We start from the raw sequence: 23,433 nt of genomic DNA on the forward strand, positions 1-23,433 counted from the left end.
GCTTCTCTCTTCCAATCTCTCTTGGGGTTATGGGTGGTTTCAGTTTTCTTAGTCCCCGCTGGGGGACTGAGCTCCTACCTCCACAGAATTACAAGGGTTTCTGAGTTGCTTTGGCATCTCAGAAGTGCTGCCCCCTTTCAGACACTTCTCGATTTCTTCCCCAGCATTGCTAACATGAGTTGTTTGTGGAGGTAGCACACTTGACTAAGATAGAGGATTTACATTAGCATGCCGTTTGAACTCTTTTCCCTGAATCTCACTGCAAACATCCAGTTTCCTTCCTTGTATTACGTAGAACAATTTCACTCTCGGAAACCTATCCAACTGGCTTCTTTTGCCTCTTCAAAGATGCTTTACAGTCTTTTCCAACAAAGCAGTCATCTCTTCTCCCACTTGGAACATTCACTCTCTACCTTCTTACCTCTGTACCCTTGCAAACACTTGCCTCTACCTGGAATATTCTTTCCAGGACAGAAGATTTAGTAAAGGTTTGGACATTTCAGTCTTTCCCTCTCTGTTTCACATCATTCTTTGTAAGTAGAAGGGAATAGTATCAAGATTTATTTCCCTGCTGATATTAATTATGACATCACAACCATCCCTGCCCTTGTAGTGGCCATTATTGATTTTTAAATAACACCTTTTTTTTTTTTTTGCATTGCATAAACTTCTAGCATGTGCTTACCTGGGTTTGCCAAAGTTGTATAAATCGATCAGAAGAGGCAGCCCCCACCCCTTTCGCTCTTTCCCTGCCTCCCACCCTTCCCAGCTTAGAATACTTTCTCTTCCCTGTGATATGGCAGCACTTTATCTGGACCTCTCCTATGGGTCTGTATTATGGATATTTATTTACAAATCATATCACCCTTACTGAACTGTAAACTCTGTGAGAGTGAGATCATTTTCCTTCACTGAAATTCCAGCCTAGTCCAGTATCTGATACAGAACAGATTTTGAATAATATCTGACTTACAACTGTGGATGAATGAATAAATGTAAAGTGTTGAATGACCACTTAGTGATCTGGAGAGGCTACCAGGGGAGGAGGAACATATGGTACTCCGTCCCCACGTCTACTGATGGTGGGTCCCTGCAAGAATTAATAGGCAACTACTTGCTTATTGAAGACCTGCTATGTGCGAGGCACAGTGGGAGCTACAGGACTGAGATCTTTTTATTAGACCTCTATCCCCACTCCAGCTTCTTGCCACCAAAAAATAGCTCCAGGGCACTTCTTTCTATTTGTTTTTGTGGGAAAGCTGAGACTTAGAGTTACAAAAGTAATATCACTGGAAATACTCAGGGCTGTCATGTCTACCTCTGGGGTTTTGCACTGATGATTCACATTTTCTGAAAGGGTTATTTCTGTGTATCTTCACAGCAGCTAGTACTGCAATGCCCTGCATATATATGCTCAATGAGTACTTGTCAATTGATTTCATACAAGCATATGACAGCATAAATATATTATGAAAAATGAGGAGTCTGGGCACCAAAAGAATCAGGATTCCTTCTACACACACACACACACACACACACACACACTCACACACAGAGGGGTGGAGCTTGGCTTAAAGTTCAGGTGTCCCTGTACCCTGCCCTGCAGTATCGCTAACCAGGGGAATTTGATTAGTTGAAGGCTGATACTACCTTTGCTCTCTCACCACAATTGAAATCGTTCTTAGCTTTTAGGTGGACCCCACTGTCTACCTTGGTGAGGCGTTTTCAAGAGCATAGAATCATCTTTTTCATTATCAAAAGAAGATGCTGTTTAATTTGAGGATCCTGTTGAACAATGCAGCTCTTAGAAATGGTCACAGTTTCGTGGTTCGAAATTTTCGGTAAGTGATGGCCAGAGATTTGAGTCTGACTTAGGAACCATGGTGATAACTGAAGTTCTATTCTGAAAAGGAGTGCAGCCTGAAAAGGCCTCTTTCTGCAGGGTGTAGTGCCGGGTTCTACCCTTATTTGAGACAGCTGTCTCTAATTCCAGCTGAGCTTTCATTTCTCAGTCCTCTGTAATCAGATTTCATAGCAGGCTGTTTGTGGGGTGGGCGGGGGGGACGTTAACCTCGGCAGGTAAAACAGACTAAATGTTCTGGACATCTTCCATTTGGGTACATTTTAAGCAGGCTACTGGCTGAAGAAAATTAGAACTAATTTACACAGGGCCTTCAGTTTGTATTTGGGTTTGCTGGAAAATTATCATTCTAGGGAGTGTGGATTAATCAGTTCTTTATAAAATAAAAAAACCAGACTCCAAATAACAATTGGATAAATATTTACGAAGCTGCTGCAAAGGAGCCTTAGGTGTGATGAGGATAATGATATTTTTTTAAATGAAATCCATATTTGAAATCTATCCCTGAAATTCTTGGTAGCATATGAATGGAGGCTGTTTCCAATGAATTCATTATAAAAGCGACATCCTGTTTACAGCCACTGAACGTGCAGTGGAAGGTGGCGTGGAGTGTGTCTGTGGGGAAGGGGACAGGGATAATAAGTTAACCAAGGTAGGAAGGCCATGAAATGTGCACATCATTGCTAGAAAGCTTCTGGAGTAATGGCACGTTAACAATCACATAGAATTTTCCCAGAGACTCTTTACAACCAACCTCAAAACAACTTCACTGACTTCCTAAAGGGAGAAGCTTCTAGTCTGGAAGTTCTCTCCCACTGTTAGGAAGCAGACCTGTGACAGTGGCCCTGAGTACCTCCTCTGGGGCCACCTGGCAGCTTTGTGTTCTTTGGACTCTACCACGAGCACCATTTCTTCAGTGAAGAGAAGACTCTCGGAAGCCAGATGACATTGTAAATGATACTGTAAATTAAGCCTGTAGTATTAGACCTAGATGGGACCGCAGAGCCACAGAATATTAGCCTTCTCTTATTTTACAGATAAGGTCAGTGAGGCCCAGACGGATTATGGCATTTACTGATTAGTACTAGAGTTAGATCACATAACCTAAAGATGTGGAGTAAAGCTCAGGTTTTGGAGTCTAAACTAGATTCAAAGCCTGGCACCACCACTTGCTGGCTATATTGACCTTGAGCAAGTCACTAAAATTTTCTGTAATGTTGCTTCACCTATAAAATGGGAAAAAGAGTAATATCTGCTCTGCTTACATCACAAGGTCGTTCAACAAGTCATTTAATAAATACTTATTGAGCACCTACTTTGTGCCACACTCTCTGCAAGGTTTGGGGATACAGTGGCAAAGAAGGTAAGGAAGGTCCTTCATACCAGACACATGAAGTCATAGTCTATTGATAATCAGTGAGATAATATGTGTGAAAACTGTAAAGTGACAGACGAATGTTCATTATTTTATTATTCCATCCCACTGAGGTACATCAGATAAAAGTATGATGAAATTTTATTCCCGAGTTTTTAACAAAGAATCATCACTGAGCTGAAAATAATCAACTGAATGAATAACCAAAGCTTGGAGCTTAAACTTATACTCTTCTTTGAAAATTACAGTGATGATTGATTTTTAAAATAAGGACAACAAGTTCAATTTTTGCAAGTAAAACCCCTTCCAAACATTTGGGCTTCTTTGGTATTTACTAATATTCTATCGTCTCTATCCAATAGCCAGACTGTAATTCACAGAGTCTTGGCGAGCCATCTCTCACAGTGAATGGGGGCTGAGGCAAAAGCATGGCTAAATCAGCCTGAATCTATACCTGCTATTTGAAAATATGAAAGCCTCGAATCACCCATGTCATTAGAAACTTAAGAGCATAAGCCTCTTGTGAAAATGGGATAATGTTGAAATGGTATCGTTCTCATGTGGCATGGGTATTTTTTTTCCAACTATTTTAGTTAGCTATGCTACCTGCCAGCGAGATGAACTCAGAATTGCTGATCTCCAGTAAGACCTCTGGCTTTTGATGACCTCTCAACAACAGAGAAAAGCTCCTTGTCAACTCTGCCTGTATTGTACTTTTACTTTGATTTTCAGCCTTCCACCGAGATTCGAGCTCTTTATTTCCTCCATATCTCTTGGGAAAGGTGGAGAGACCTTGCTATAGAATGTACCACATGATCTTAACACTAGAGCATAATAAGAAATGTGTGGTGAGGTTGTGGCAATGCCACAAAATAGGGACTGCCCAGTTTTGAAGTGAGCAGCCATATTGCCATGGACAGGATAAAAATAACAGCTTAAGTGAGGCTGAAGCCATTCAGGCAGGCTCCCAAATCAATCATTTTTAGTCAATTATTATTTCTTTTTTTCTCCAAAATCAATAGGCTCAGACACCAAGACTGCCGAAAACACCCAATCCATAGGCTTTTCATCTCACAAACAAGGCTCTAGAGCCTGGCGGTGTTTGGATAATAGACAGTGTCCCATGATTTGTTGCCTATTAGGGAAACCACTTATAGCTTTTAAAGAAACCACTAAAAAAATCTCTTTCTTTATCAGAGAAGACCAATTTGTAAGTGCAGTTCAATTTCATCTCACAAATAGAAATTTCTTCAGAGAATATTGAGCTAAGCCACCCAATTTTGTGGAGGTTATGGATTGGGGTGGAGGTGACTCGTTTTCAGGTATTTCATTCCAGACCTCTCTTAAGGGCTTACATAACTCATTATGCTCCCTTCATCCCACACACATACTATCTCTATGCACGTGGACACATGGATGAAGCAATTATAGGCCATCCATGCTCTTGCCTAGAGGAGAGAAAATAATCCTCTTTGATTATTCACATCTTCTGTCATAGCTGAAAATGAATGCCCTTTTAAAAACATATTTCCTGACTTCAGAAAACTAGACAAGGTCTGAGATCAGACATGGAACCGGGTCATGATGTTTCCCTTGGCCAACAGTAAAATTTGAGTCTATTTCTAGTTTGTTATTTTTAGTAATTTAGTGATTTAACTGAGATAGAAGAAGTAGAGGCAGATACAGATTTTCAACAGTTTCGGGGTTCCAGCCCTTTAATAGTATCTGTACAAATCTAACCCTCTTCAATTTTCAGATGATGGGAAGTCGTGCCAGTTTAGAAGGCTGACGATCTCAGGTTTCTTAGAAACCACCTGTCACCCAGTTATAACAGTGACTTAGACCACATAAGAGCATGAGGCAACAGTGAGAAAGGTTGCAGGTCAATTTTTAGTAATAGACTACTGTTATTGTTGTTAATGAAGTAAAGAAATTTGGAGATAATTAGTGCTTTATATTTTCAAATCAGTATAGGATGAGATTCAAGGGTTTTGTGAAAATAAAGTCACTCTCCCTTGCATGCATTGCAGTATGACTTCTTGAGATGGCAAGAAAGGGATGAAATTAAAGGCAGTCACTGAGAATTCAGATGGCTCCAGTATGACCCATGGGAAGTCTTGCGTTTATAAACTTCATGGATGTTGTGGAAGACGAAGACAAGATGGATCACTGATTTTGAGTTGATTTTCTTAATTTTTCAGATGAGGAATTGAGGCCAAAGATAGAAAATGATCTTCCCAAGGTCACAGTTGAACTAGGACTAGAATTGGAATAATTAAAACCACTGCTCTTTTTTTCCGCTGCTTTGATTACTTTGATCTTTTCAAACTGATCAAGTTGGCCATTCTACCCTTGTACAATCTCCTTTTTAAAAATACAGCCAAAATATCTCAGTAAAGGAAAAAAAAAAAACACCAAGAAAATATGCTTTAATGGTTGCATCAATCTGCAACATTAAAGAAAGACAAAAATCTCAGCCATAAGGCCCACTGTCTCCCTCTTATGCCTCCAGAAGATAAAGTCTTCATCTCAAATTTTCCATGGGGATCAAAATACCATTTAACACTGAATTTTTTCCTATTCTGGCAAAGTCTGTTTCTGACTGACCACATTTTACTCGAATCAAGCACTTTCTCTTCCAACAAAATATAATTATACAAGGGAACACATCCAGATCTCCTTCCATGCTCCAAACAATTTACCAGAGTTGGAAAACACAGACTCTTGCAATGAAAGGTTTTATTCTGCCAATACAGAATATGCTTCCATTTTCTAGCTAGGAAGATATTTGGGTAAAGCTAACACAAAGGTCTACTATTACCTTGGCTTAACTTCTTAGCATTCAGTGATTTGAGGTTGAGAAATCTATGTAATTATTTTTTCAAGGGATAAAATTAATATAAGGAACTAGTCTTGCTTTTTTCAAAAGCTCTGGCTTTAGCCAGACTGCAATGACAGTTTTGACAGAAAATCTGCCCATGGTTCTCATTGTTTTCTCCAATATTGTATCCTCCCTATTGTGTGTTGGCTGAAAAATGATAATGTGGTTTAGGTCTGGTTTACCAAGGAGACACACTGAAGTATAAGAAAACCAAGTATTTTATGGGAGCACTAAAATAGTAATTCTGGCCCTGGTTCAGGTGCTCCAGAACCAGAGTAGGCTGCTTCCAACTGAGGCATGGGGTCTCTATAAGAACTTAGAAGCCATTTATGCCAGTGGCTTTAGCTGGCTGATTTGAGTTATCGATTTATCACCAGAAAGCAAGAAATGCTTGATACAGACCAGAAAAAAAGGGGGCCTGTGGCAGAGGCATTTCAACATGGTACAATTGTGGAACTCTTCTACTTTTCTCGAATTTTTAAATAGCTTAGGAAAGAGGTGTGGCAGCTCCATTTCAGAGCCAAGAGGAGGTCTATGAGGAGACAGTAAACAGGATAGGAACTTAAACTTGAACCATTGTGTTTGCTTTCCTTCCAGTGATAAATTTTCCTGGTTAGTTCTTGATATCTATGAAAAACAGCTATCTTTCCTATGCAAACATTTCCTGCCCCACCTCCTGAATAGAATCGAGAAAGGTGGTGACTCCTCTAATGATTTTTCAATGGTATGACTCCCCTTCACTGGTTGAGATGCAATTAAAAAATTTCCAGAATCTACCTCTCTACCCTTTTTGTCCCCAAGTACCCTGGGGACTTACTCTGTACAAGAGGGGCTCATGGAGAGAGGGAACCAAAGTATTGGTATAATTCACTGTTACTGTACTTTAGATTTGGCTCTCATGGTGCTATGGGCAGAAGTTTGTCCCACCAGGTCCTCTCACCAGTTTTCCAGGTTTTTGCACTTGACTCAGACTGCTGTGCCTGAGATCCAAGGTTATAATGCTCTTGTTTCACATGCATATGTCCAACTATTATTCCCAGGAGTGTAAATACTGTCTGAGAATAGTTGAGCCCTGGGGAATTTCAACTTTAACAACACACTAGGCCACAGTCAGTTTTCCTCCATGACTCTCAAGCCTTGTGTTCAGCCTGGGCCACAGCCCATACTTGCTTTTCCCTTAACATTAATTCTGTTTGGGGAGCTCTTGGTATTTTTTTTTTTTTTTTTTTTGTCATCAGAGTTTGATCAGGATATTGAAAATCCATCATGGCAAATCTCTCTAAATTCATTCTCAGAAATCTGCTGAATTCATTCATATACAAATTGTTCTACTTCTTCCCAGAGATATATTCATCCTTTTACCTAAGAAATATTTATTGAATACCTACTATATCCCAGACATTGCAATAAGGACTGCATATATATTAATAAATAAAACAGGCAGGATCCCTGCCATCATGGATCATATAGTTCAATGGGAAGGTAAAAAGTAAGTAATATAAAGAGACACATAAATATATATTTAAGAATTGTGGTAAATATCATGAACAAAATGAAGGCAAAACAGAGACTACTTAGTACAGTCAGGGAAGGAATCTCCCAGGAGGTGGTATTTAAGCCTAAGGATGAGAAGGAGCCAGCATTGAGAGCTGAGGGAATAGTGTTCTGGACAGAAAGAATGGTATGTGAAAGAGTCCTACAATGAGAAAGCATTTGGAGCATAGGCAGTCCTTCCTTTGCAAGGTCCCAACGTGCAGGAATTTCAATTAGTGCAGTTGAGTCAAATAACACCAGTCTTTCGAGTACACAGTTCAAGTTTCAGCTGCCATAGTATATTAATTGTGAGTAGCTGCATAAAGTAAAAACCTCATTGCTGGCACTTTTGTATACAAATCACTATGTAAATCACTATGTAAATAACAGCTGCACATCATGATCAGTGACCAATCACATCAAGTTTCGGTGATTGCTCACTGTGCATCTGTTATTCAGTCTACGTAAACAGCAAAGAGTATAGTTGTGCTGCTTTTTTCCCCAATGACAAACTGATGTGCCATTTTATAAAAATGAATAACTGAAAGGAGGAATTGTCTGACAGAGACCAAAGTGCAGCAGAGAAATAAAAAATAACACTGGCAGTTACATTTGAATCAAATGGGAATGCATTTATAGAAGAAATAGCTGATGGTGGGATTGTTGACCCTGCTACTGTTTGAGAGGCTCTAGCTATGCAGTCAGAGGAATTGAGTGAAGATAAACTTACCGACATAAATGAGGAAAATGGTTGTGACATAAAGTATAAAGATGTTCCAGAGGAAGTGACACCAGCAAAACACTTAGACATTCAAGGAATTATCAGAGATATTTTACATATTGGAAGTGCAAAGGATAAAATATTGGAAGTTGATCCAAACTTAGAAAGTACGGCAATTCACCAGAGCATAGACAAGATGTTTGCTCTGTAACATATGCTATATAATAAGAAGACAGCACGCACGGTTCAAACTACTCTTGACAGTTTTACAAAAAATAAAACACTCTAAGTCTCAATATTTCTAATGTTTTAAATTACAGTGTAATAAATATATTTTACTCTTTCATTTCCCTACACATTTATAACTGAAAATATGAGAGTGTTTCATGTCTTGACAAAAAATTAAAAGTCACGGAACAATTGTGATTTTTTTCCAACTTACTATTAAGGTTGCTCTGCACGGTTGCAGATATAATGGTCATTTACAGTCCCACACTACCATGCAAAGCCAGAATGATCTGTATTTAAAAAAAAAAAAAAGAAAAGAGAAAAGAAAAGAAAAAGCTTATCTGCTAATACTATTAGAGGCGCAATCCCAGGGCAAGAGTGAAGGCGATATTATCAGTAACTGCCCTATGGAGATTGGAGTCACAAGGAGGTATTCTTCTGATTACTTGTGGTCTGAAAGAAATAATTTGAAATAAGGTTTCTCTTGCTATATAAATTTTAAAATGGAAGGTCTGGACAAAATGGGAAGATTCAAGCAGAATGTTTGTATCTTCCTTTTATCTTTAAACTTGAATCTGTCAATGGAGAAATAACAAGAACATCATCTCACAGTGCAATCCCAACAGCACAACATTAACCCAACCCTAAACCCAACCCTAATCCCAACTTCTTGGAGTATAAGGACAAATCTGAGAAACACCCAGAGACCTTTTACTTCTCCCAATCTGTCTCCTGCTTATAAGAGCTGGAAGTTGGAGGTTTTTTGAAGTAGCTGAAGATGATGTTGGGTCTCCTCTTTCACCATTATTTTCCTGCTTTCTCTCATGGGAAGGGGGAGAAAAATTAAGTTCCATGCATCCTTTCTTTTTCTCTGAGATTCAACACCACCACCACCACCACAATTCCAAGATCTACGCTATTCTCTTGAATGAAACTTGTAGTCCTGTGTTTAGAAGGAAGTAGATACAACACAACCCTGCAAGGGCTGAGAGTGTGGGAGGGTACTGAATCCCTTAAGTGTTGCCCTGATGACTCAGCTTTTCTGGGCTCCAAAATTGCCAGGAGAATGAGCTTGAGCTCTCAGCAAAAAATAATTCCTCAAAATTAGCATATGAGTGGTTTCTCCTGTTGTCGATGGGAGTTCAACAACCATAGTGATGTTTCACAAATATTATATGTTGGCTAATTGAACATAATAAAAAAATTTCTCAAATCCTGGGGAGCAGGGTTTTCCAGCAAAGCTTTTTCCCTTTTAAAAATAATACTGGAGGAAGTCTTAAGTCATAGAATATTAATGTTTTATTTGAGATACAGAGTCAAGAGAGTTTATCCCCTGTGATTTTATCTTACTTGGACCTTATTCCAGAAAAAAAAAATTTTTTTTGCAAAGATGCCCTAAATGTGAATTGGGAAAGTTTAAGCTGCATGCCTCCACTTCAACTCAGACATGTTAAACCTGTTTACAGATACCCAAATTCAGTTGACTGTAAAAAATGCAAGAATATCAGTTTAAGGGTTTACTTCTCAACAATATCAGTACTTGTTTATTCCAAGTGTTGCTTAATGTTATCACTAATTAACATTATCAGAACCAAACACATAACCAAAATACATATGTAAAAATACATTTTCTGCCTAAATGTCATATCTTTAAATTATCAAATTTCTGAATAGTATTATCCAAATCTTGGACACAGTTTTGTAAGATTTTTACTAGGCTTCAAGTGGAAGGAAGAAAATGAAGGTCTATTCCAGAAACTTGTTTAGCCCGCAAAATATTTTTGTATATTTACAAATTTATTTTTTAAATATTTGGTTCTTCTCAGTCTAAACTTTTACATTTTCTAATGTTTTGTTTCGTACACAGTCTACTAGGGTAGTAACACATATATTATATAAATAAGTAAACATACATTGTAGATCCATGTCCAAAATGCTTTAATGTTGGGGGTCTGTAATAAAAATAAATTGTGGACCACTGCTTTAAAGAAACTTCAATTTAGAGAGTAGATGAATGACATATTTTTAAAAGTTGTAAGTGATGGGCACACCTGGGTGGCTCAGTCGGTTAGGCATCTGCCTTCGACTCAGGTCATGATCCCAGGGTTCTGGGATCGAGTCCCACATCTGGCTCCCTGCTCAGCGGGGAGTCTGCTTCTCCCTCTCCCTCTGCCTGCCGCTCCCCCTGCTTGTGCTTTCTCTTTCTCTCTCTCTGTCAAACAAATAAATAAAATCCTTTAAAAAAAGTTGTAAGTGATGAATCACTGAATTCTATTTCTAAAACCAATATTGCACTGTATGTCAATAAAAATTTAAATAAAAAATTTAAAAATAATAAAAAAATAAAAGTTGAAGGCTATGGTACATCTTTGAAACAGGTATGTTGACCAAAATTTTGATCCACATATTAGCTGAAAACACTAATTTCTATTGGAATTGAATATCATTAGTATCTTTTCTTAAAAGATATTTTATTTATTCATTTGAGAGAGAGAGAGAGGAAGCGAGAGTGTGAGCAGGGGAGAGGGTCGGAGGGAGAGGGAGAAGCAGACTCCCCACTGAGAAGGGTGCCTGACAGGGGGCTTGGTCCCAGGACCCCAAGATCATGACCTTAGTTGAAGGCAGCCACTTAACCAACTGAGCCACCCAGGCGCCCCTGTCATTAGTATCTTATATTAAATCAATCAGTCAACCATTAGCCAACTAACTCATAAACCCTCGATCTTTATGGAAGTTCCTTTCCTTACTAACTAGAATCTCTGAAGGGCTTAACGTCACAAAAAGTCAACTGAAAAAAATCTATTCATCTATCAAAGACTAAATGAACCAATCAACTCTGCCAGAAAGTTGGATGTTTAGTGAAATATTCCTTTATCTAAGTTATTTGACATCATGCATTGGAAACAACAAATTGAGTGAATTTGTGATTTTCCTACCTATCCTCTTGTCATCATTGCAAGACATACATAAATCCCACTAAAGAATTTACTCTTCATCTCAAGTAGTCCAAGCTCTTTCATTAAGCTGAAATTCAAGCATGATCATTTTGTGACAGTTGTTTTACTTCTAGTAAGATTAATGTTTAGTGCCTGTGGTGAACCACAATTTGCCCTTCATTATTCATAATTTCTAATTGTATACAATATAATTATTGTTAAATAGAGATAACACTGGGAAAATGAAAGAATAAACATTTTCAATCTTAGATACTGATTACCCCAAATAATAATTATTGTGATCACAATGTTACCAAATGTTAAAATGGGACTCTTTCCATCTCAGTTTCTGCTCAGGCCCAATAGGTGTTACTCTTCCCTCATTCCAAAGTGAGATGCTATGCCATTAAAACAGGAACAAAGGAGATACATAAGAATTAGTTTTGCAACCCACTGGTGACCACTTCCAGCTTCTAAAATGGACTGCAGAAACTAAGAGATGGGTTGTAGATTAGAAGAGGACTTTTAAAGTGTTACCACTGTGTATGACAGGGAGAGGTACTCTCCCCTCACCTCCAGCCTAAGGAAAGTGGCTCCAAGGGCATCGGTATCTTTAATAGGACAGCTTGAGGACACCATACACCAAATCCAGGCCTATACCTGGGAAATCTAGAGTAAGAAGGACAGGTTGCCTAGCTGTTTTGATGGCAGAACAAGAGGAGAGTCTATACTGGAATGAAACTGACTCTTGTCACAGCAAAGAGCATGAAGAGCTTCCCATGAACCAATACAGACTGAGAAAGAGACCTAGCATGGTATTGTTTCACATGATGGCCAAGAGACCTCTGGAGGTTGGGGAGATCTCTGCAAAAGGAGTCTGGATGCGTTCCCTCAGATGGCACGAGCAATGTAATTGTCCACCACCAAGGACTACTGTGAGAAATTCCCAGTGATGACAGAGTTCTCCGAAGGACCCTCCAAAGCACCCCACAAGAGAGAGAGCCTCAAGTACCTATACCAGTACTAGATTGCTAGAACAGAACCAGACTTTGTCTGACCCTTAACTCCTCGCCTTCCCTAGGCTTTACTTGGAGGGACTAAAGGCAGGGAAATAGAGGAAACAGCTCAAGGTCCCTCTTCCCTCTAGAGGGGGCCAGCTTGAATTAGGCATGAGCTGGAAGGAAAAAGGGTGTTAACTTGCAGTACATTTCTTAAAGTTAAAAAAAGTCATTATTATTATTACACATTATTTTACTGAGACTCTTAGGGGAGGAATAAAGTAAGCACAGAGGATTGTTTTTAATTTTATTTTCTGAAAGTTACTAGAAAAGCCACAAGGCCCATTGTATTTGACCAGGGACAAGTAAAGAACAAATCTCCCAGAATAGATTTGAAGGGCGGTAGGGTAAAAAGAATGGAAATGTTTTCTATTGTATGGACATTGTAAATTCTGTTTGTATAATCAATCATATAATCAATCAATAAAAGAGCTAAAATTTATCGAATGCTTATTATATGCCAGGCATTGTCTGATTTCCATGCATTCAATCATTTCATCCTCACAACCCTATAAGATTATTATACTCATTTTCTAGGTGAGGGAGAAATTTAGGTGCAGAGAGAGATTAGGTAACTTGTCTGAAGTTGCACAGTTCGTAAGTGGCAAAGCCCAGCAAATGGCTATTCCCAGCAAATAAGAATTCACCTCCTTCCTCAAATGTTTCTTTTCTCTCAACATCCAAAATATTGGCTATCTAAAATGTAAACCAAAGCCATATCAATTTTAATGCATTAGCACTTTGCAGAGACACATGAGGCTCCGTGTGATTTGCTATGTTTTGTTTCAAGAACAAAACAATGAATCACCATAGGTCATGGTTTTTTTTTTTCTTAAATATATATTTCTCTTTCTTTTTCTTTTTTCTTTTTTGTAGATGTGGACAACCACTACAAAATAAAGTACAGCTGAAGGGTCGTGACCTCCTCACTCTAAAGAACTTTACAGGAGAAGAAATTAAGTATATGTTATGGCTATCGGCAGATCTAAAATTTAGGATAAAACAGAAAGGAGAGGTATGTAGCATTTTCATCTTACTTTCTGATACTACCAACCAGCCTTTTTAAAGACAGCCTTTCCGAAGAAGGAGGGGAAAGAAAATATATTAAAATTCCTAAACAGTAGCTAAGTAATGAAATCACACAGTCAAGGTAATTGATTATCACCGAGTGTACAGACATATAAAAAGCATAAGAATCAGTTATTCAATGACAAGTCATTGCACTTCTTTCATGTGGAATGTTGAAATTCATTATTAATTGGATCAGAACCTAAGGAAGCATTTCTCTGGAAAGATTTTATTTTTATACCTTCATTCTCGTCTCTGTGCGTTTTCTATCAAGTTAAAAATAAGGATGATACTTTTTTTCCTGGCAAAAAATTTCAGTTGTGAATAACTATCAGCTATATGATCATTAGGATAATGTCCAAAAATTCATAGTGATGTGACAGTGTTAAAAATAATTTAGATTAGCAAAGAAACAATTAAGTGGTAACCAAGTAGGAGAAGAGATGGGATATGGTGCTTAGCTGTAAGCATTATTCTGCATTTTGAGCAATTTATGTTTGAAACACAATTAATGCAGCAGCTTCATTTAGGCTGCTTAATTGTGAAAGCATTTTCGTGTTCCAAGCTGGTTCAAAAGCATTTTAAAGAGCTGGTTTCAGGTTGAGGAAGTTTTACACAACCTTGGTTCTCTTATCTAGTTCATTAGCTCTCCAAGTTTAGAAAACAGGAGTGTCTCCAACTATTATGAGTTGACATTCTCATATAAGACCTGAAATAAGGAGAAAAGGTCCCCCACTACCCCAGGCCTATTCTTCATACTTTGTGTGTAAGGAAAGTTAGCTGGCAGGAATCTATTTGTTCCAGAACTCATCCTATCGGGAAGTCTATCTACGAGAAGAGGAAGGAGGAAAAGCCCCACCCCACACCCAAACTCTCCAGATCGTTTCCAAATGATTTCCAGAAACAAAGCGTTTGCACTCCCACAAGGATGCATGATGAAAGTGTAGTTGGGGCTTCATCTTTAGGAGTCTTAATGCCCCATGTTGTGACAGAGTAGCATTGTTTCTAGCTGAGAAAACACTTCTGAACCAAGCATCTTCAAGGTCATTGAGCATTGATATGGGTTTCCATGGATTTAGGTAAAAAGATGGCTCCAGTTGGAAATATTAACATACTTTGGAACAAGTGTTCAGGTTGAACCCAGAGCAACTAATATTTTCTAATTACAAGTCAATAAGCTGTAGGAGTTTTCCTGTTCCCTTCCTCCATTTGTATAGAACATGAAAAAAAAAACCACTTTAAATTCACTTTTTAAGTAATATTTTGAATGCTTATTTGGAAGCAGTGATTAATTATTCTACATCTTCTGGTAATGTAAAGAATAACTTTTGAAACATAATCTTTGATATTGGATATAAAATATTTTTCATTTTAATTGTATTCTTGTCCTTAATTTTCAGTATTTGCCCTTATTACAAGGGAAGTCCTTAGGCATGATTTTTGAAAAAAGAAGTACTCGAACAAGACTGTCCACAGAAACAGGTGAGTCCCCAGACAAACTCGCACTTATGCTGAAGAGGGGGCCAGAGGGTGAGGATTTGGGAGGAGTTGCCCAGTGGGGGAATTTGTCTGTCTTGTTAGCAAGCACAAAGGGAAAACACTGTCACTGGGAGTAGCAGTGTGAGCCTCTGAGTGTTCTTTCCAATTCTCAAAGAAGCTGTAAGCAGAAAGATTAGCGTCATCTGTAGGAATTCCATGAAGAATTGATTACAAGTCCCAAAGAGCTTTTCATGTTCAGTACAAAATATGAGTGGACACAAATTCTCAGCCTTCAAACTCATGTGGGTAAGAAATGTGTCCTAATAGGTAAAGAATTTTTTCTTGCTTGCTCCAATTTTGCAGGATGGTGGAAACCGAATCTCTGCAATGTTTGGCATCCTCAGTCATTTCAGGGTTTACTTTGTCAATGTAGGCTCTCCTCTTCCTTTCCCCACAGTCATGGGTAAGCCCTGGAGAGTATGTGAAGGAGATGTCTAGAGCTATGGGAATCTGAGCGTTGGTAATCAGGACATCATCATCAGATATCCACACTGGAGTCCACTGGGACTTCTATATCCCCATTGGACCTTGGCTGTCTCCCATTCACTGGAGTTTGCTTCACTTGGATCACAAGACCTGAAATGTTTCTTGGTTTGACTCTCTCAACCCTTGGCAGCTCTCCATGTCATACTGGGTACAGAGATACTGCAAGGCTTTCTCTATCCTTCCTTCTTCAGGCTGAGTGCCAGGGAGTTCTATAACATGTGTTGCCTCCTAGAGCTCTGTCTTAAAAATGAGACACAGGTGTTATCAACTCTGGGGTTCCCCAGACTCATCTGAAATTTCCATCATGCTTCCCACCCCTCAGTAGTTGGCCTGGGGGGCAGACAGCAGGGCACAGTGTCAAAGGTCCATCAATTTCTATTTCTGTTGTTGCTTCTCTCTTGCTTCTCTTTTTCTGCTCTAAGGTCCCAGTATTGGAGGCTAGGTGATGAAGCAGGAAGAAAAAACTGGCTCTGACTATCCAAGATTTCTTTCAAATCTACTGTTTGTGCCTGGAATCGTAAGCTATTGAAACTCAAAATTTCTTTTTTCTCAAACTATTATCTCTGTTATGTTTCAAAAAGTCCATTTTGAAACTCATAAACCACATATCACCTCTTTTCTTTTTCTCTGCATTTCTGCTCTGTCAGATCTCCCTTGAATCAATAACATGACTGCCCAAATGGACGAATGGATAGGATCAAAGAGGAGGTACCACAAACAAAAACACATTGGTTGATTCTTCAAATATTTCATCCTATCTACAAGCATCAGAGCTTTCTAGGGTTAATTAATTAATTAATTAATTAATTTTAGAGAGGGAAAGAGAGAGAGGAGGGGCAGAGAGAGAATCTTAAGCAGGTTCCATATCCAGGGCAGAACCCAACGCGGGGCTCGACCTCACAACCCTGAGATCATGACCTGAGTCGAAATCAAGTCAGACGCTTAACAAACTGAGCCACCCAGGTGCCCCATAAGAGCTTTCTAGGGTTTAGAAGCAAACAACTATTTTACGCAGTTCTTGCCTTGTAATAATCAGTAATGAGGTTCATCAAATATATAACAAAATAAAGTTCAGAGGGATTAAGTGACTTGGTAATACAAATAGCACCAGGATACAGATCTCAAGTTCACTGTTCTTGCTAATGCACTCCCCTTGCCCCTGGAGAGAAGAAAGGAGGGTGAGGGGAACCATATAAGGTGTCACCTAGTCTTTAAGTCTCAGGAAGAAAACAGATGAGAACATTTTGCTCTTTAAAGATGGCTCCTTTAAGAAATCATGTTGACATTTGAGGAAAAATGAATGTTGCATAAACCAGTCAGTAATTCTCATATTCTGCTCCTTTTCAATGCCAGCCTTCTATGAGTTGGGCAGAATTTTATTTTATCATTAGTACTTAAGAGAGGTGTTCTTTTTTGAAGTCATCAGAAGAATGGATTAATACATAGACATTTCTCAATTTTAAGGTTTTTAAAATTAATTTTTCTTAGTTGTTGGTGTTTTCTGCAACTTTTCTCTGTTCAGATGCTATGCTATTTTTGATGTCAAATATCCCTGAATAAGTGATCAGTTTTACCATTCACATATAATGTGGTAGTTAAGCTATTAATAAAACTAAGAGTGAAGACTTAATAAGCCTTCGGGTGCAGACCCTGTGCCAAGTGCTCTACATTAATTACAGGGATTATCTCATTTAATCCTTATGAAAATTCCATGAGGACAAGACAATTGAGGAAAACAGGCTGAAACGGGTTCAGCAAATGGCCCACAGACACATAGGTAATAAATGGCAGACCTAGGATTGGAAGCTATGATTAAATGTATTTTTTAAGGATCTAATTTAATTTGAACAGGTAATAGTCATGTTTTATTCCAGTAAAATTGTTTCTACAGATGGCATTAAGCAGTTTGTTGGATGATGGTTTTGTATCTAGAAGCGCTCTAAAACTGGCACAAAATTGCAAACTGTAACAACAAATACATGAGAAAAGCAACATCTGACCATAAAAAGTTATGGTTCACAGAGTATTCATCATTATCTTCAATAAATATCCATGAGTCTAATTGTACATGGCATCCTGCCAAACTCAACAGGAGGAGAATCTGTCAGAATAAGTAGTTGCTTTAAATGCTTACAGAAACAGTAAACCTCAACCAAACCCATAGCAGAGCATTTCTATAATGCGCATGTGCATCTTATTTGTTGTCCTTTGGCACAATTTTCCATCAAAACCTGTTACCTTGGTATTTAGAATGAAAGTAGGATGTAATTAAAACTGTCTATTATTGCCTCAGATTTGTGCCAGCCTCCTCATAGGAAAGTCCTTGAGGATTCCATCCCCAGCCTGAGTTGCAGAGATACAACCGTATTTCTACTTACCTCAGGGGACAGAATAAAATTCGCCACTTAACTTAAGCCATCTGAATTGTTCATGTAATATTTTTATTAAAGTGTAACATGCCTACAGAAAAGTGCACAAATCCTGAAGCTCACATAGTTCAATGAATTCTTACAGTAAACACATCTTCATAATTAATACCCAGAAAGAGAAACAGGACATTAAGAGTGCCCAGAAGCCTCCCTTGTATCTCCTTCTAGTTGCTACTCCCCCTACCCAAGGTAACGATGATCCTGGTTTCTAACATCACAGGTTAGTTTTGCCTGTGATGGAATCATTCAGCATATGCTCCTTTCTGTGTGGTTTCTTTTGCTCGGCATTATGTTTGTGAGATGTACCGACGTCGCTGTGGTAGTTGTAGATCATTCATTCCTCCCCCATTCTGTGTGTACGCCTGCCAGGCAAACTGCAATTCTCCTATGTGTCTACTGATGATTATATTCTTTTATTGCAAATTAAGTGAGCAGATAGAAGGATACATTTATTAATCTCGGTAAGTGCTGTAGCTGATAGAAAAAATGCACAAGGCATCCTAAGAGATGGTTCTTTTCATTATTTAACTTTGGTATTTCACTTTCAAGGTGACAGAGAAGCTGGTGCTTTCCAAGCTATTTCAAATGCATCATCTTTACAAAGGTGACAATGTAAAAAATCGTGATGCTGTACTGCAGGTATGAAAGTGAAGCACAGAGAGGCTCATGCTGCCTTAGTTCTACCAGCAAGAGCCCTCAGAGCCCTCACATTTCCAGTTCATGACTTCTATTTAAATACAAATAAAGCTTGCACAGATCTGTGAGGAAAAGAGAAAAATCAGATGTACACTTATTTTCCCAGGCAGAAACTAAGATATTAACAGAATAAACCCTTTGTTCAAAAAATATCCAACATGCATGCATAAACAAATGACAGATAAAAGCAGACTTCTCTGGATGAAGGGTGAAGAGAGAGGCAAGCCCTGTCCCTCTGCCCTCCTCTCCTCAGCAATGGCGGCTCCAGGAGTGGCTCTGAACCCCTGGTACTCTCCGGAAGCACTTATCACCAGCCAGGTCTGAGAAGGTGGCAAATGCTTGACCTGTGCTTTTAAACTGGGGTCTGAGGCTCCTTTCTGACAAGTGACCACAATTGCAGAAGAAATTCCTTCTCAGAGGCAATGTCCCCCCATCTTATCTCCTTCGAGAACTGCTGAAGGCTTGGACTCCTACTTCTTTTTTTTTTTTTTTTTTTAAGATTTTATTTATTTATTTGACAGAGAGACAGCAAGAGAGAGAGAGCACAAGGAGGGGGAGTGGGAGAGGGAGAAGCAGGCTCCCCACTGAGCAAGGAGCCCAATGAGGGGCTCGATCCCAGGACCCCGGGATCATGACCCAAGTAGAAGGCAGACACTTAACGACTGAGGCACCCAGGCGCCCCTTGGACTCCTACTTCTTAACATTTTCTATAACCCCTCTCCCTACCCCTACCTCATAAGTCCAGGCTTGATGTGAGTCTTCCTTGTAGCACAAAGAGGAAAGTGAAAAGGCAGCAACCTAATCCTGCATTGTTATAGCAAAATGACTTCTAGTCAAAGTAAGAGTATGACTTGGAGCAGACTTGCCAGGAGGTCTTAAACTCTTTGAAACCTTCCTCCATAGTTTCCAACCCTCAGTGACATTCATTTCTGTGCTAGGCAAACAGTAGGTGCACAGTAAGTACTTTCTTGGTGAATGTGCAGTATTCACATTTGTGTAGGTGATATTCCCTGTTTAGAAACAGATTAAATACTCAAGAGTGATTAGTGATTATAATCATCACTAAATTCCATCAGCTCACTTCACACATAATAGAAAATTCTGTTCTTTCTGTTAACAATATTAAGAGATGTTTGCAAGTGAAAAGAATGGGTCCCCTCCCCAGAGTCAAAATCCCTCCTACATTTGTTCAATAAGTATTTGTTGAGTCCTTACTATGTACCGGTATTTATTCTAGGTTCTTGAGAATGATAAATCAGTGAACGAAAGAGAGGAAAATTCCTGCCTTCGTTGAGCTTATGTTCTAGTGGGTACACAGACAATAAACAATAGACATAATAAATAAGTGGATGATATAGTATGTTGGAAACAAGGAGAAGAATGTTCCTGGAACTGAGGGCAAAACACGTACTCCATTATTTGGATTTGGCTTTTACTCCGAGTGAAATGAAGAATCTTTGGAAGGTTTTGAACAGAGGGACATGATCTAACTTGCATTTTATTTTTTACTTTTTTAACTTTTTTAAAGATTTTATTTTATTTATTTATTTTTTAAAGATTTCTTTATTTATTTGAGAGAGCAAGAATGAGAGAGAGTACATGAGAGTGGGGAGGGTCAGAGGGAGAAGCAGGCTCCTCGCTGAGCAGGGAGCCCGATGCGGGACTCGATCCTGGGACTCCAGGATCATGACCTGAGCCGAAGGCAGTTGCTTAACCAACTGAGCCACCCAGGCGCCCCTAAAGATTTTATTTATTTATTTGAGATAGAGAGCGAGAGCGAGAGAGAGAGCACGAGCTGGGGTGGGGGGCAAAGGGAGAGGGAGAAGCAGGCTCTCCACTGAGCAGGGAGCCCAACACAGGGCTCGATCCTAGGACCCTGGGATCATGACCTGAGCAGAAGGCAGATGCTTAACCGACTGAGCCACCCAGGCACCTCTAACTTGCATTTTAAAAGGCTCTCTTGGACTGCTCTGTTGAAAATAAACTGCAGAGGTTGGGGGTTGAGACAAGACAGAATCAGTGAAATCCATCAGTAGGTAGCTATAATACATGGAGGCAAGGGCCAGAGTGGTAGCAGTGGAAGGGGTAAGAGGGACACATTCTGGATATGTTTTGAAGGGACAGCCATCAAGATTTCTGATGTATTGGGTAAGAGAAGAGATGTTAAGGATGACTTCAAGGTTTCTGCCTGAGCAACTGTGGACAGGATGGACCAGGTAGAGCAAGATAGAGGGGAAGATCAAGGGTTCAGTTTGGGAAGTATTGAGTTTAAGACGTCTGTTAGATACATGAGCAAAGATGTTGAGAAGGCAGTGAGATTTACCCTAGAGATATTTGGGAGTCATCAGCATATAGATGGTATTTCAGGCTATGAGACTGGATATGATTAGAGAGGGATTAAGTATAGATGGAGAGAAGAAGACCAAGGACTGGCCCTGGGGGATATCAACATTAAGGGGTCAAGGAAAAGAGAAGAAACCAGCAATGGAGATTGAGAAGGAGCAACTACTAAGGTAGATGTAAAAGCAAGAAGGTGTGGTATCCTGGGCAGTGTGTGAAGAAAGTTTATCAAGGAGAAGGTGGTGAACAACTTTGTTAAATGCTGGTAATTCAAGAAAACTGAGAACTGAAGTGGCCATTAGCTGAATTATTGGTAACTGGCGAGAGGAGTTTTGGTGCAGTGTTGTCGGGGGGGGGGGGGGAGGTGCGTGCAAAGTGTTATGGGGATATGAGAAAAGAGGCACCGAAGAGAGAAAGAAAAAACAGTTTTGCTGCAAAGTGAGCAAAGAGTTAAAGGGGTACATAGCAGGGGAAAGAGGGACAAGAGGAAATTTGCATTTGTTTTTTATTAATGAGTGAAAAAATGAGAATAGCATATTCATGATGAAGGTAATGTAAGGGAGAAAGGAAAGAATTGCTAGAGCAATGTTCTTGAGTATGCAAGGAAGCATGGCTTCTAGTACATACATAGGGCATGAAAAGATCATCTATGCTTAATAGGAAGGAAAGCAGAATATATAGGTACAGATGCTGGCAGGTGGAGAAATGGGGGGTGGAATCCGGAAGTTCTCTGATTGCTACCATTTTATAGTGACACATGAAGCAAGGTCATCTGCTGAGTGCTGGCTCTACTTTCAAAATATATCAAGAATCCAATCACTTTCTCATCATTTCAGCTGCTACCATCCTGGTCCAAGCTATCAACTGTCACCCAGAGTTTTGCAAACGGGTCTAGGGACTGGTCTCCCTGCTTCTGCCCTTGCCCCACCACAGATGTTATATTAAAACATAAGTCCATCATGTGAGTCTTGTGCTCTAATCCTCCAATGGCTTTCTATCTTACTCAGACAAAAGTCAAAGTTGTTGTTTCCTTTCTACCTTCCTTCTGCAACCTCACCTCCTACTACTCTCCTCCTCACACACTCTGTACCTTCCCTACCAATCTTCTTGTGCCTTGAACCCACCAGTCATGCTCCTTTCTAAGGACCTCAGGACATGCTCTTTCCACTGTCTGGTATGTTTCAGTGTGGCTTCTTTGACCACATTCAAATTACAACTCATATTCCCTACATTCCCTATCTCCCCTCCCTGCTCTATTTTTCTTATGGCACTTACCAACGTCTACCATACAACATATTTAATTTACTCATTCAGTTTATTATTTGGCTCTCCCCATTGGAATGTAAGTTCTGGGTAAGCAGGGACTTGTACCCTGTTGTTTATAATGCTTTTCCCAATGCCTAGAATATCACCAGGCACATTCTTTTAGAATGAATGAATAAATTTCAGAACTATGCTGTGATGCCAGGGCCTATTGTGATCACTCCACAGAGACGAAATGTGCCTTCCACCAAAATTTGGTTTGACTGTTGACAGTGAGGATGCCACACACGCACCAGGAGAGTATGAAAAGGTTTGTTACTCACATAATGTGGCTTCCTGGGTAGGGTAGGACTCTCTCCCACGCTGGTCTCAAAGTGGCATTAGAGAGTGGAGAAATGATACTGGCCTGGGCTTTTTGTGTGGGTAGGAGGTGAGGCTGGGGTGAAGCTTCCCATGCACAGGGCAGGCCTTGTTTAGTTTGAACCTCCTGCTAGTGCCAAGGGAGGGAGCATGTGCACTTTCTTACCAGCTTGCCCAGATATAGGGCAGAAGGATAAGGGAGTGTGATGTTTGGCTTGAAAACTGGTAGCAGTGAAACATCATAAATGGAGTCAGACTCTTTACTACAGGATCCATTGCAAGTAGAATTGTTAGTGTGTTTCATGTTCTCTGACTCTACCTGGGACGTAGCACATCACATCTGTGAGGGATCTCAGGGCTCTAGGCAAATTGTTTGATTTTCCGGATGAAAATGACTGAGTACAATTTCACTATATTGTCCTGTCTTTGCAAATTCCAATGGAAGTTGGCTCAGAGGCTGGCTCCCCTGTGGCAAGCCCTAGGGCTGTAAGTTCTTAAAAACAATCTTGAACAAGGTTTTAAACTCTTGACTCTCAGAACCTTTGTGTATAAAATTCTTTTTTTAAATTTTATTTTATTATGTTATGTTAACCACCATACATTACACCATTAGTTTTTGATGTAGTGTTCCATGATTCATTGTTTGCATATAACACCCA

At 39.5% G+C, this 23,433-nt stretch overlaps 1 protein-coding gene across 1 annotated transcript in view; it reads left to right on the forward strand.

Annotated features, from left to right (window-relative positions):
• Positions 1-1,600: 1,600 nt before the first annotated feature.
• Positions 1,601-23,433, forward strand: part of OTC (ornithine carbamoyltransferase) — a 60,644-nt gene continuing 38,811 nt past the window's right edge. The window contains exons 1-3 of the mRNA XM_032426679.1: positions 1,601-1,841; positions 13,470-13,608; positions 15,062-15,143. Of these exons, the coding sequence (XP_032282570.1) occupies positions 1,765-1,841; positions 13,470-13,608; positions 15,062-15,143 (298 nt within the window). The 5' untranslated portion in view covers positions 1,601-1,764. The remainder of the gene's footprint in view (positions 1,842-13,469; positions 13,609-15,061; positions 15,144-23,433) is intronic.

Source organism: Phoca vitulina, unplaced genomic scaffold, assembly GCF_004348235.1.
Source record: "Phoca vitulina isolate PV1807 unplaced genomic scaffold, GSC_HSeal_1.0 scaffold35, whole genome shotgun sequence".
In the NCBI taxonomy this organism is placed as follows: domain Eukaryota; kingdom Metazoa; phylum Chordata; class Mammalia; order Carnivora; family Phocidae; genus Phoca; species Phoca vitulina.